Source organism: Scleropages formosus, chromosome 4, assembly GCF_900964775.1.
Source record: "Scleropages formosus chromosome 4, fSclFor1.1, whole genome shotgun sequence".
NCBI lineage: Eukaryota > Metazoa > Chordata > Actinopteri > Osteoglossiformes > Osteoglossidae > Scleropages > Scleropages formosus.
This window is the reverse complement of record NC_041809.1, coordinates 6,090,166-6,104,655: the sequence shown is the minus strand read 5'-3', so window position 1 is coordinate 6,104,655 and position 14,490 is coordinate 6,090,166. Positions and strand designations below refer to the sequence as shown.

The following is a 14,490-nucleotide window of genomic DNA, read 5'->3' as shown; positions in this document are numbered from 1 at the left end:
GCTATTTTTATATATATCTCCCGGTGCCACTTTTTATCACGAGTGACTTTGTCCCATTAATTTTATTTCGTAATTCGGTGCAGGTTATTTTCAAGGACGCGGCTGGTGGGACTTGAACCAGCAACCCCCGTGTGCTTCATCACCAGTAATCGTCACAGTTTTATATTTAATCATGGGTGTTTTATTCTCATTCACGATGCCCACTTGCGTCGGTCCACGAGACTTTGGGAAACGCGACCAACTTTAAAGGCAGATCTGCGAGATTATCGCCATGGAGAAGTGTTTCTGCGCTGAAACCCGACACCTTCGCGTGCGCCGACGGATTTCCCAGAGCTGCAAAGCGCGCGCGACGAGCACGAGGAGCGCGAGCCGAGGAGCGCGCAGGCGGCCGGGGGAGCGGAGCGAGCGAGCGAGCGGGCGAGTTGCGGGAGGTCCGCGTGAGCGCGCGAAAAAGGGCACATGAGCGCGTGAGGATATGAACACATGATGGAGGCATGAGGACGTGACAAGGCGCCGCGTCCGGCCCCCGGCGAGCTGAACCGACCCCCCGGCAGGAGATCGAGCGCAACCCCCGCGGGCGGGCTTTGACCACCATGGCCATCTGTTAGCGCTGAATGCTGCCCTATGGAGGAATGAAGAGCGCGAGGAAGGGAACGAAGTGAAGAATGAAGTGAGAGATGGGCCAGACGTCCCTGTCCACAGTGTCTCACAGCGCCAGCGGTGAGTTCGAGTCCCGCCGCGTCGCTCCGAAGGGTCCGAAAGAGTCCGCTGAGGGTCACGATCGTGAGTCCCGAGAGCCCGACTCGCAGTTCGAGTCCCATAAGTTCGAGTGAGTGGCGCAGCCGGTCGGAGCGGTTTCTGGGGAAATATTTACGTTCGCCGGCGTCTTTTATTTGCTCTACGCGTCGAGTAATTCTGGGGGCGTCACGGTAGAAGCGACACCAGCAGCGACCATGTTTTCTAGAAGAGCCTTGAAAAGTGGTTTCGCTTAAAGAGGAGTCGCATTTTTTCTAACACTCGGCGGGAGTCCTGCTCGCGCAGTGTTACGCTTATTGTTGCACTTTTATTACACTGATCGCTACACTTACTGGTGTTACACTCATTGTTAGACTTATTGTTACACTTTCATTACACTGAATCACTACACTAATCGTTACCTGCCCTGGTCGCTACACTTACTAGCAGACTAGCGTTTATTGTTACATTGATCGCTACACTTATTGTTACACTTTCGTTACACCGATCGCTACAGTTACTAGTGTTACACTTATTGTTACACTTTTGATACACTTATCGTTATACTTATTCTTACACCGATCGCTAAACTTATCGTTACATTTGGTCTCCACCCGTTGCGTTGATCCCTCCGTCCGCAGGATTATCCCGCCTGCGCTCCAAACCCTCCTTCTCGCCCTTCACCGAACTCGGCGACCCGTTGTGCTCAGAAATAATAATAATAATAAATCAGACTTTTGTCAAGCGAATCGTCGTTACCCCCCCCAACACAAAGCCGTTAATGCAGAAATAACTGTGTCAAAGCACTTATTTTTCTGAACACAAGTTCTGTTTTGGACTTGGATAAATAAATGTAAACGTACTTAAATGACTGGTCCTTTTGTTTCGATTGTGCCCCAAACCCTCGAGCTCAGCGCTTGTGATGCGCTCCCACGTGCGGCGCACGGACCCGTGATAAGTTCGATGCGACCTTTTCGGCCCAACTGCGCAGCCGCGCTTGACGCGATCGTACCCGCTGTTGCGCAATAATGTGACGGTTTGGCATTTCAAGTGGCACGAGCCTCTCCCCCTGAAACCATCGGGGTCGGTAGATCAGCACATCTGCGTGTCCAAGTGTCTCTTTTCAGGGTTTCTTGCTCAGGATACTGATTTTCTCTGCTCTTTCCCATGAAATGACAGGAAACACACACACACACACACACACACACACATACACACACAAGTCAGCATGTCCTGCATGTATAAAGGAGACTGAATACTCCCATTTCACACACCCCCTCCGTGGCTCAGAGACATTGCGCAGTGGCTCAGAAATCCAGAGCAGTCAAGAGCAGTATTATGCTCCACATCAAAGGCCTTTACAGCGGATTACACCCCTACCGCTGGATGTACCTTGAAGCACAAAGTGAGTCACATCTCTGGGAGTGTGAAGGAGGCCAGCGCTCGTGTCCCCTCCTTCGGAGGATGATCGCGGCCTGCGGGCTCTGCCCTTCCGCCGCCCTCTCCCCGCACTTCGCCTTCGCCGTCGAATCAAGAATCATCTTCGAAAGCCCGGCTTTGAGCCGCCGGAGATATCGGACCTTCCAGATGTTGGCTACCGCGAGGGTCGCTGGTCCCTCCTAGCGCGTTACCATGCCCCTCACAGTTGTTTGAGATGATTCACGCGCCGTGTTAATTGTTCTGCCCCCTCAGGACGGCACCGAGTTATCTTTAGAACACGGAGGTAAATGCATCACTGCTTGGCATACTTACAGTGGGGCTTGTGACCGTTTTGCTCCAACAATGAAGTTTACAGCTCAGCATCTGGCTTATTTTTAGCCTCTGCATGGAGCTGTAGAAATGTGTCATCTGCCATTTACATCCACTTTCCTCCCAGATCTGGGAGCCGGTGCTCCAAAAACAGAAGTAAACTTAACAACTTGGTGCAAAAGCTATTTCGTGCGTCCTTGTCCCCTGCTCGTGATTTACCTTGTTGATCCTGTTTGTTTATTTTCGGCAAACCAGCTGACTTTCAGTAAGTCTTGGGCACAGTAAGTGGGTTTACAATATTTTTTTTTTTTTTTGCGGAAAACGTTTATTTTGTACACCTGTCCTCATTAATAAGTTTCTGGTCCATCTATGTCTAGAAAGCTGAAGGGTGTTGGTTCCAAGCCCCACCGTCCCCTGCTGCACCATAGCCTCAGTCTCCTCCTCAGTTGTTCTTAAGACCCTTCCATTTGAATAAGTCTGAAACTGTAAGTATCTTTGAATGGAGGTGTGAGCTAAGTGGTAAACTAATAACTATGTATAACCGGAGAGTGGGAGCTGCTGAAGGGTGTCTGGACGACGTTCGGTTGCCATTTCGGTGGTCACATGACACGCGAACAAACACCCACGCGCTCTACAGGGGCCGGTCCCAAATAGCCGTTTCCCATGATGACTCTGGCTAAATGTTTCCTGCGAAGGCCTAATTGCCGCTCTTCGCGCTCAAGCCCCGAATCTTCTCCTCTTTCCAGGTTGTCACGGCATAATGGAGGGTTCGCGGCGGACTTGTCTGGCGGGTGCCTTTGCGGGAAAACAGCTTGAAATGTTGAACAAATAGCTTTCCATTCAACTGGTATTAAGTTCTCTGTGAAACAGATTTCTGAGGGGGGGACTGGAATCCGTCTAATGGAAAACCCATTATGTAATGGTTTTAATCGATGTGAAAATTGGTCTATTGCTAATTTCCTTTGTGGTCCGTTGACCAGATACTGACCAGACGACGACTTCGGTTTCGCCAGGTGTTTGTGTCGCCTTGTGTTCGTACCTTAAGGAGGGCCTTGCTTCCGAAGAGTAATAAAAGCAAGCAACTTGTGCATCGTTTGCCGCTTAGCGTGAAGATGTGAACGAATCCGCGGGCTTTACGGAAAATCACTAACGAAAATCAACCTTGACTGTGAAAGGGGTTTCAGCCGTTTGGTTCGATTTGGGGCGCCGTGGTGGTGCAGCAGGCGGTGCTGGTGTCTCCTGGGTTGTGTGTTTGGACTTAGGTGTGAACCCGGATTGCTGTGAATAACTTCTCTGTTCTGCTGGGTTTATGTGGGTTTTCTCCGTGCGCTCTGGTTTCCGCCCACAGTACAAACATGTGTTTTTCAGTTGAATGGGTCACTCTGAGTTACCTGTAGGGTGTGTGTGTGTATGACTGGCCTACGGTGGACTGCTGTCCTGTCCAGAGTGTACCCTGCCTCACACCCTGTGCTTCCAGGATAGGGTCTCGACCACCGTGCCCCTGAACTGGGCCAGAGGTTCATTTATAAGTTACCTGGTTGACCTCGTCTAGCATTACCGTGGTCTGTCGGATTGGACTGTGGTTCTGTATATGACGTGCTCAACTGGACAGGGAACCCACTGGACAGGACACATTGTGTATGTCTCACATTTCCCCCCCGAAGCTGAGTTTCCATCTATGTTTTGATTTCTCCTCTGTTACCGTAGCTGCTTGCTTTGTTTACCGTGCTTCTCATGGGAATCCGCTCTTCCTGTTTCCCTCTCGTGAACGTGCACGAAGCTTCGAGGGTCGAAAGAGGGACTCGGCGTCTTGAGGACCAAGTGATGCTTTCAGAGTCTTTAAAATTGACTTTGGTTCGGCCCCGCAGCCCACAAGGCTCGTCCATTTCGGTTTAATTCGCCGTCCCGCTGTTGTGGGTTCGCGAGACGTTTGGCGCTCTCTTGCCTTGGCACGTTTCCTCTTTGTGAGCGCTGGAAGGAACCCTTCCCCTCCCCAGTGCACTTTTGAAACAATAGATGTTAAGTAGATGTTGGACAAAAGGGGAGGCGGACCCAACGCAATCTGGCAATGTCCTCCAGCAGAGAATCACTTCCACTTCTGTTGTCCACAACAAGCACGTTCTCCAATGAAGACCAAGTCCATGCGAAACGTTTGCCTGTTTCCTCACAACTTGGCAGCTTTGCTGTTTATTTCTCCATTCTTTGAATTTCAAAACATGGGTGTTCATATTGTTTTTTTTTTTTTTTTTTTTTTTTTTTTTTTTAATGTTTTCCTGGCCGTGGTGTTTTGGATACGACAGTGTAACTGTTAAGACGCGGCAGAAGGATCTATGTTCACGTGTACTGTATGATCTTTTTTTACCTTAATTTAGCTGACGCTTTTCTCCAAAGCAACCCACAATGTTAGGTTTTTTGTACATTCAGCTACTAATAATGACTTCCCCATTTATGGTGCTGGGTCATTTTTACCGTGTCAGCTTAGGGTGAGTAGCTTGATCAAGGGTAGTGCAGCAGGAACGGGATTCCGACTCTGCTCTTTCACTTATAAGGTGGTGACTTTAACTTCTGCACCCCCTGATGTGGTCTTTTCAGTAAGGGTCAAGAGCTGGTGTCTTGGGACCCAAAGGTTGCAGGTTCAAGTCCCAGCTCCAGTACTCTTGAGCAAGGTACTTTCCCTAAATTACCCAGCTGTGTGAATGAGTTGATAACTACAGGTAGTGTAATGCTGTTAGATGCTTTGCAGAAAAGCATCAGCTAAATGCGTAGCATTTAATTAATCATTATTAGAGGTTTGGGATGCAAATCCATCCTTCCAGTTAAAATCTCCCACAGCTGGATGGTATTTCTGAACGAGTGACCGAAACAAGCCGGGCGACCTGGTGCGCCGCTTTGGCGTCTTAATACGACCCGGGAGAAGGCAGCTTTCAGAGGACCTCTCTGCTGGGTTGCGACGTGAAGTGTGTCTGAAAGAAAGGCGCCGGAATGAGCTGGATTTTCCACCCAAATGGAGAAGTGAGGTCCAGACCCGCAATCCCCGTATTATTCTGAGACGAAAGCGCTCCTCGTTCTCTGCTGTCAAAGGGCGGTTTTCTGCCTCCCGCTTCCAGCCCGATCCTTCTCGTCCCACCTTGTTAAAATGTTAGCGCTGCGGGGTCCGCGCTCGGCGGCGCCTCGTGTGGCTACGCGAGGGTTAACGTGCACCCGGGGGCTTAGCTTTGTTTTAATGGCTTGCAGATTCAGGCATACTGTTGCTTTGTGTCACTCGGAGGCCATGCCAAACTTCCCTCGCCGCTGCCAGCACATGCACCGATTTCTTTCTCTTCTCTTTCTTCCCGTTTCATCGTCCCATCGCTGCTGAGTCACTCTTTGGACTGTGGCTTGGAAACTCCGGACCGTGTGTAACACGTCGGACGGGTCCCGGGACCGGGGTGTGGGGGGTACCTTCCCTTCAACGCTGCTTACGCTCTAAGGGTGTGAATTCTACCCACACCCCACCGCCTGGATTAGGTATTGGTTTTGCCACGTGATCCAAACACTGTATTTAACATTTTGCTTTGTTTCGATGACTTTCATGCTGACACTTTTCTCCAGAGCAACTTCCCCGTGTTAAGATACACTGATTTACCTGTTTACACAGCTGAGTAATTTCTAGTTTCGGTTTGGGGTCGCTACCTTGATCATGGCTATTATAGCAAGAGTGGGATTCAAACCTGGGTTCAGAACCGCTGTCTGACCACCTGCTGCCCCGACTTACGTAATGTGCGCGAGACGTGCTGCGCTGTGATATGATGTATATGGTATGTGCGTGTATTTTAATTTATATATTTAAACAATGGGGTCAGATGCTAGCATTGTGGTTAGAACTGCAGGTTCAAATCCCACCTCCAGCTGTAATACCTTTGAGCAAGGTATTTATCCTAAATTGCTCCAGTGGAATTACCTGTCTGTACACTGGTAAATAATTGTAAGTTGCTTCGGGGGAAAGTGTCGGATAAATGTAACGGTCACTATATTTGACCAAGCATGAATTCATCCTGTCCATCCTTGTCCATCCTGTCCAAGTTGTGCCATGTAGTGAAAGGGAGCCCATGCTGGAGCTCCCTTGCTATAGCTCTGCGGTGTGCATTCTGTCGTAATACTCTTCCTCGCACCCTGCCTGCCGTTGGCTCTGGGGTGGAATGCGAAGAATGCGAAGAACGTAAAAGGAAGTTCCTCTCTGTCACTGGCATTCGGAGCAGACTATCGGTCCAGGAACAGTGTCACGCCCCGACGACTTCCTCTAGATCAGAGCTTCTTCACCTTTTCTCAGCCTTGAACCCGTTTAAGAGTCTGTTGAAAGCTGACTATCCCTCCGACGCAAAGCTTCCTCACATAAATTTGGAGGAAAAAACTAGTAATTTATTTTTCTTATTATTGTTTTTTTTTAATTGCCAAAGCAGGGCCGCTGGGTCACGGTAACATAGAGAGTATGGTAACAACAGAGTAAAACGGGAACTGCAGCTGCGGGTATAAATCAAGCAGAACGGATGACAGCGTTTCTCGGAAGTGATCAACCTTCGAGTTCGATTTTTTTGCAACGAAAAGTGATCACCTTCGTATCGACACGCCACGCATAGCGACACCATGGTAATATTTAATTTTATTTCAAACTGCTATGGAGATAGATGATGTCATTGGCAAAGCAAGGCTGCACTTCATGGACCCCCTGTAACCTCTCCACAGACGGGGGGCCTCTGGGACCCCAGGTTAAGCTCCCCGATGTATATTCTTATAAAAATACCGAGCACTGAGCCCTGTGCAGTGATTTGAGTGGAATATCTGTGTGGAAGAGCATCTCCCTGTCCTCCCAAACACTGATTCTAGCCATCAGCCCTCCTGATCCTCGCCAGAAACAGAACCTCCGAATTAGCCTTGTCTCGGCGGACACGCTAATTACTTGTGCGGTCGATTTTTCTGGTCTCGGAAGGATTTCTCGCCTGCTTCAGCTTAAATATAGACGTCCTGACGCTGGCAGCCATGCAAATATGAAACATAAAACATTTGTACTGAGACTGTCTTCACGGGGGGTTCAACGTGGGCGATGTGTGATTTTTCTTATTTATTTATTTCTTTATTTATTTCTCTCCCTGCCCAACATGAAACCCGGTTGCATGATAGATTTTCTGACAGATGACGACCGGTGACTGGAGCTCAGCAAACAAGTTTGTCCTGTGTTCAGGATGCGCCGGTACATTTAGTTTTATTTATTCGCCTCGTTGTTGGTCCACTAAGCTGCTGGCAATTATTTAACCATTTGTACAGCTGGGTAATTTTTACTATGAATTCAGCGTAAGCACCTTGGTCAAGGGTACTAGAGTGGGAGAGGGGATTCAAACCTGTCCCCCTTCGGGGTGCAGTACGGAAGACAGCTCTTAGTGTTGGGATTAGCGCTGTTTCCTTTGGATCCGAAGGTTGTAGGTTCACTTCCCCCCTCTGACTATAGTACCCTTAGGTAACGTACTAGCCCTGTGTGAATAATTTAATGTTCTCAGTTGCTTTTTTCCAAAGTTGCTCCTTTGTCAAGATGAATTTGTAGAGCAGGTGCTGTAGTGGTTAGAGCTGCAGTTTCGTACTCAGAGGTACCAGGTTTGAATCCCACCTCCTCCTTTAGTATCCTTGAACATGGTACTTACACTGACTCTCGCTCACACACACACACACACACACACACACAGTCTGAAACCGCTTGTCCCGAGCGGCGGTGACGGCGAACTGGAGCCTAACCCAAAAAACAGAGGGTGCAGGGCTGGAGGGGGAGGGGACACACCCAGGATGGGACGCCAGTCTATCGCGAGGCACCGCAAGCAGGGCTCGAACCCCAGTCCCACCAGAGAGCGAGACCCGGCCAAACCCGCCCTGCACCACCGCGCCCCCCTTACGCTGATTTGACACAGTAAAAATGACCCAGCTGTATAAATGAGTGGGTTAGTGCAAGTACTTCAGTGCTGTAAGTTTCTTGGGAAGAAAGTGTCAGCTGAATAAATGAGTAACTAAACACCAGCTGGAGACCTTCGTCCCTCACGGGAGGGTTATATAAGGTGTCTGAACTGAAGCAGAGTACTGTGAGGCAGCAGAAGTTGCCTGCTGTCTGTTAGATGTCGTCTTCACACACGCCGCGATGCGTGGAATGATCTGGACTGCGGCTGGGCACGGTGCTTTCCGTACCCCCGCGCTTGAACTAAATGTGCGTTTTTCTCAATGGCGCGCTTCGATCGCCGCGCTGCCGTGAGCTGCGATTTCTCCAGACCATCCGGCACGTGGGTAATGGGATAAATGGCAGCTTGGCCCGAAACGAGGGACTCGCGCTTTATTGCCTGCTTTGATTTTAATGACCTCTGGAGTTTCACCTTTACTGGATCAGCGGAAGTGCAGCAGGACTAATTAAGTAATTTCTTGTACTTTTTTCATGGTTAACATGGGTAAATATTAGATCATCTTCAGTTGTTAGGTCAAACATCTTTAAAGTGGCATTTCATATAATAGGTGATGTCATCTCTGGATATGTGTATAGGGCCTTTTGGGGAAATAACGCTGGAGCTGAAGCATTTTGCACTACATGCCTCTATCCATTTAGCTGACACTTTTCTCCAAAGCACCTTACAATGTCATTACAGCTACAACTTTATAGTTATTTACCCATTTCCACAATAATTTTTTTATTCTTACCAACTTAGGGTAAGTCCATTGCTCAAGGGTATTACAGCCACAGGCGGGTAATCAAACCTACGACCTTTGGATCCGAAGGCAGTAACTCTAACCAGGATGTCGCTAGCTCTGCCCGTGTTTCAATATGCAGGATATTTTATTGTCGCAGTGCATTGGATCTGGGACATTTGGACCGTAATCCTGGGGTCTCTATGATTAGTTTTGGTGTTTACCCATGTGTGCCTCGAACCCATGACCCCCAGCACTGTGACTGTTCTCTATCACAAAACAACTTTGGAGATGGCGTCATGAGTCTCCTTGTCTTTTTGGTTTGTGATTGATATTATAATACTGGTCAAGCACAGCTGGGCATCCTGTAAGTGTCCTGCATCTCTGGGAACTGCTGCAGGAGAGCTGGGAAGAAATGCCTGCTAATTTCCCGATTAAACCCGTTCATCAGATGCGCAGGAAGGGGGTGCTGGTTTCCAGCGCGTGTGCTCAAACTTCTGACTGCTGCCGAAACCACCGCTTTGGTAGCGGTGCTTAACGATGAGATTCCACTTTGAAATGACCTCTTCCTTCCGAACAGCATCGGGAAGAAATCCTTGGCCCACTAAGTCTCCTTTAATTGGCATTTAATGGGTGAACAAATTACAGTAATTTAAAATCATTACATATTTTCCCTTTGTTAGAGACACGCAGATGGTAAGAAACCGGCTCCGATGTCCTCGCTTTCCGCAGTGTTGTTATCATTATCATTCTCCCCGGTGAGGAAGGAGTTGCTTCTTACATAACCGCCGGTTCATTTTTAAACGGCAATCTGCGGCATATCTGGTCTCTGTTTGGCCTTCATATGAAGGTTTGTGGATTTATCCCGCAGTGACGAAGACGATCGCGCCGCTTAAACAATATGAAATTAGATTTTTTCAATCTCAGCTGTTTCACGTATTTGGTAAAATGTGGCCTTTATTGCGCACAAATGATTTTGTGCCGTCAGTCGGCGTGCTGGGGTGAGAGTGGCCTTTACTTTACCTGTTGCGCGGTGGGTAATTTTTAGAAGAAGAGATTATATGTGGTGTATTTATGGTGTAAAGTATGTAGAGAAGGTGTGTTTTAGAGATTTTGTCTGAGGAGGAGTCCAGGGGAACACAAGGTGAACCCCGATAAGACCGTTCCCTTCACGATGTGGTTTTTTATTTTGACCGATGCCTTTTTGCCGTTATCTCGTATCCCCTTGGGTTTGTTCTTCCGTTGGCCGAATCGATCGCCTCTCAATTCGTTCCACATCTTTCTTAACAGAAGGCGGAATGAATTCCCGACAGGCCTCTTTCTGACTTGTTTCTGGATCATTTGTGTTTCGCCGTTCATTGTGGACGGCGTAAGCGAGACGCTCACGGTGAACCGTTAACACCCGCAGCAGCCTCACTCCTCAAGCCGTCCTCGCCTTGAGGAGTTGGTGACTGTCACGTCCACGCCAACAACTCAACCGACAGCACCTGACTCTGGTCCAGCACCTGACTAATTGCTCACCCTTTAAAAGACCCTCCTCAGCTCCCATACCTTTGCGGAATCTCGTCAGAGACAACCACCCTCCCTCGTGACATTCAATGCACACTCAACACTTATTCTTCGTTCCCGTCTTCTGGTTTTCTTCCCTTCGCTTTGTTTCCCGACCACGTCCGCGGATCTTCGTTCGAACGCCGACCGCCGACCGACCTTTCGCTTCGTCCCCTGACTTCGTCCACGGATCCTCGCTCTAACTCCGACCGCCGATCGACCGGCCGTTCGCCTGTCCCCGACTCTGAGAGCTTGCCTAATCCCATGAATCCAGACGAATGAATCCGCGATTGGGTCCTGCCATCCCGGTTCTCTTGGCCCCGCGTGACGGTGACACAGAGCTGGTGTTCAATATTAGATACGAAAGAAGGCATAACTGCGCCGGTGATGTCAGGTCTCCTGGGAGAGACAAATGTGAGATATCTTCTGGCACTTAGACGTCACAGATGTAAGTGTTTACAATTTATTAACGGTCGTTGTTATTCCGAAGTGTATTTGCTTCAAAGGTTATCTAGCTGACTTCCTCTCCCCCCCTCCATCACCCAAGGCCTGTAGTTACCACAGTGTACAATATGTACATTTACTCATGTAGCTGATGCTTATCGCCAAAGCAGCTTACAGTGTTAAGACACCTACAGTTATTCACTCCTCATTTAGCTGGGTATTTTCACTGGTACAGTTTAGGGGAAGTACCTTGCTCGAAGGTACTACAGCAGTAGACGAGATTCAAAGCAGCAACCTTCAGATTCGAATACAGCAGCTCTAACCGCTACGCTATCAACTGAGCAGGGCCTTGACCTTCATCTTCGGGAGTGAAAAATAAAAGGAAAAATGTAGACATGACCCACAGAGTACATAAACTTTAGATATTACGAGTGCACCCATTACTTACCTAATGGGTTTTTTTCCTTCTGTGAAATCACCTGATTATGAGGGGTTTGAACCACTATTTCTTATGGAGGGAAAATTGGTTATTGGGCAAAAAATGTAATGTAAATACATTTCATTTCATGCACTTTCTCTGCACTGGCTTCCTATAGCTGCCCAGATCAAATTCAAGACCCTGGTTGTTGCCTACAAATGCATCAATAGAACTGCTCCCAGCTATTTACAGGACTTGATCAACCCCTACACCCCATCCAGACCCTTTCGCTCGTCTGCTTCAGTTCGCTTGGTGGTCCCGCGCACCGAAGGTAAAGCATGGAGGTTCTCAGTTCTGGCTCCGTTGGGGTGGAATGACCTCCCCCCCTCACTCAGAACTGCTGAAACTCTGTCCACATTCAAGAAGGATCTGAAAGCTCACCTTTTCCGGACTCACTTCACGCATGATCTCTCAAGCTCACGTACGGTGTGAATGTTCATGCACCGTAACTTTATGATCATCCCCAGATAAGCCTTTACACAGCTGCTACTCCTGTATTGTATGTAAATGTTTGCGCAGCTTTTAAAACAAAAAAAAAAATTTGAAAGAAGGTTATCAGGATTCATCTATCTTGCGTTTTATGCACCTACTCGAGTGATGAACGTCGGTGCTTCAAGTGGAAAGAAACAAATTTACATTTACTCAGGAATCACATCTGCAACTATGTCTCTTTCTCCTAATGTAATGCTCAAATTGTATTTTTGCTGAGATGTATGTCGCTTTGGAGAAAAGCGTCTGCTAAATGAATAAATGTAAATGTACATTAAAACACACACACACACACACACACACACACACACACACACACACACATCTCCAGAACCGCTTGTCCCATACGGGGTCACGGGGAACCGGAGCCTACCCGGCAACACAGGGCGTAAGGCCGGAGGGGGAGGGGACACACCCAGGACGAGACACCAGTCCGTCGCAAGGTACCCCAAGCGGGACTCGAACCCCAGACCCACCGGAGAGCAGGACTGTGGTCCAACCCACTGCGCTACCGCACCCCCTGTCACATTAAAACACATAAATAAAAATATTTTTATGCGTGGAAGTAACACCAATTTGTTTTGTAATGTTTGTTACAAAAGTGACTTTTTTTCTAGATGGCTTTTAAATTATATGTTTTCATTTATTCGTAAACAAAAACCACTCATCCGATGCAGCGCTGCAGTTTCCAAAACTTTTATGATATTTTAAGCACGGTTTGCGAACCAGTTAAAGAATTAGAGCATTTCTCTGTTGGGGAAAGCAGTAGCTTTTTAACGTATCTTTTATCTATATTTTATTTAACTTATTTTTTAACTTTATCATGTTTATTTTTATCTCCTTCTGGTTACAGCTGCTGCCTTTGGTTGCAGGTTTCATTCTTGCCTCCATCTGTAGTACACTTGAAAAAGGTGCTTACCGTAAAGTTGTCCAGCTATGTAAAACAGGTATAATAATAATAATAATAATAATAATAATAGTAAGATGCTTTGGAGAAAAGCATCAGATAAATGTCTACTTGTATCTTGTTCTGTGTTTTTAAGGGAGCTCGTATTTTAAGCTATTCTTGGACAGCTCGTATTCAACTGTGCAATTCTCATTTCGAAAAAGTGCTTCACTGGTGAGTGCCGTTTTCCTCTTTTTGCGTTACGAAAACATCGCCGCTAAAAGGCTCCTTTCCGCACCTGGTAGTGCGGCCTTCCTTTGCACCTCCGGGCCAGGTAGCCTGCGGCTGCATCGCACCGGGACCGAATAGTTCCGCTTTAAAACCCGTTTCTGGCCGAAATAGCACGAGCACAAACATGAATGAAGTTTACATATCAGCTCTTTTGTAACCTGTTGTGGAAGTGAATTGACTGCATAACAAGCAAAAAAAAAAAATGTGCGGAATGATAAGACCAGTGTATGAAAAAACCATGCTGTGTATCGAATGAATGAATGAATGAATGAAGATTTATTAATCCCAGAAGGAAATCTTGCATTTCTCTAAGGCTCTGTTGCAGTTTTTCTGTGTAAGGGACCCTGTTTCATGAGGGCTAAGCGTGTTTAAGAGGGAATTTTCACCATGTTTTCTTGGGTCGTCCTCATTCGGACTTGCTATGCGTATAAAAGGTGTTTTTTGGGAAATTAAAATATCATTGAAATGCCGGTGTGGGATTTTAGTCGAATTCTGCCCTCGTTTCCGTGATTCCTGCAGCGGTGGCGAGGGCGGCCCGTTCGTCGGTGTCGCTCGCGGACGCTAGCGGGGAGCGGTTAACAGGGTTGGTAGCGCTTAATGCTTCGATTTCCTCATTTCCCGTCGTTTCGGCGCGAGAGCGGCTGGCGCCCATTAGCTGCGTTCGTTTCTGCATCTGACTCTGGGTGTGGTTGGTGCGGTGCGAAGCTGAGCGGGTCCCCCCGTTTGAGTCCGCGCCTCTCGGGTCAGGTTGTTTTTCAAACGGGGCCGCCGTCCGTGTCGAAGACGAACCCTGGCAAGGCCGGGAGGGAAGGCGGAACACGAGACCCTCCGGCAGCGGTCGCGCTTCGGCGTGGAACGGATCCTATGAGCGATGCCCCTTTCCAGCGCCAGAACATCTTGCGTTTGCCGATGATCTCGTACCGAGGGCTGTTTGCGAGCTGGGTGCCGATCTCCGTCACACCAACCGTAACGACCGTGACTTTTCAGACTCCTGACCATGTCGGTTGTGGCCGTGCGACCGCTACACCCCTGCTCTCCCAAGGTTCGCTACACCTCCCTCTGCCGTGATTCTTTCTCGTAACGCCCATGGGGGCAGCAGCAGTGTTGCTGCACGCTGACCTTCTCGAACCGTGTGATCGCACACTCTTTGACCTTTTCCCTCAACCTCCCGCCACCG

At 48.3% G+C, this 14,490-nt stretch overlaps 1 protein-coding gene across 7 annotated transcripts in view; it reads left to right on the top strand.

Moving 5' to 3' along the window:
- The window catches only part of phactr2 (phosphatase and actin regulator 2), a 60,639-nt gene that overhangs the window by 22,519 nt on the left and 23,630 nt on the right, over nt 1-14,490 (top strand). For 2 of the 7 annotated variants that reach the window (XM_029250808.1, XM_029250807.1), the window contains exon 1: nt 13,634-14,355. The exons of 2 other annotated variants lie outside the window; for them this stretch is intronic. In XM_029250808.1, coding sequence (XP_029106641.1) covers nt 13,911-14,355 — 445 coding nt within the window. In that variant the 5' untranslated portion in view covers nt 13,634-13,910. Of the gene's footprint in view, nt 1-31; nt 721-1,548; nt 2,141-13,633; nt 14,356-14,490 lie in introns of those variants that run through there. 3 more of the 7 variants (XM_029250813.1, XM_029250811.1, XM_029250809.1) reach the window with 3 other exon arrangements.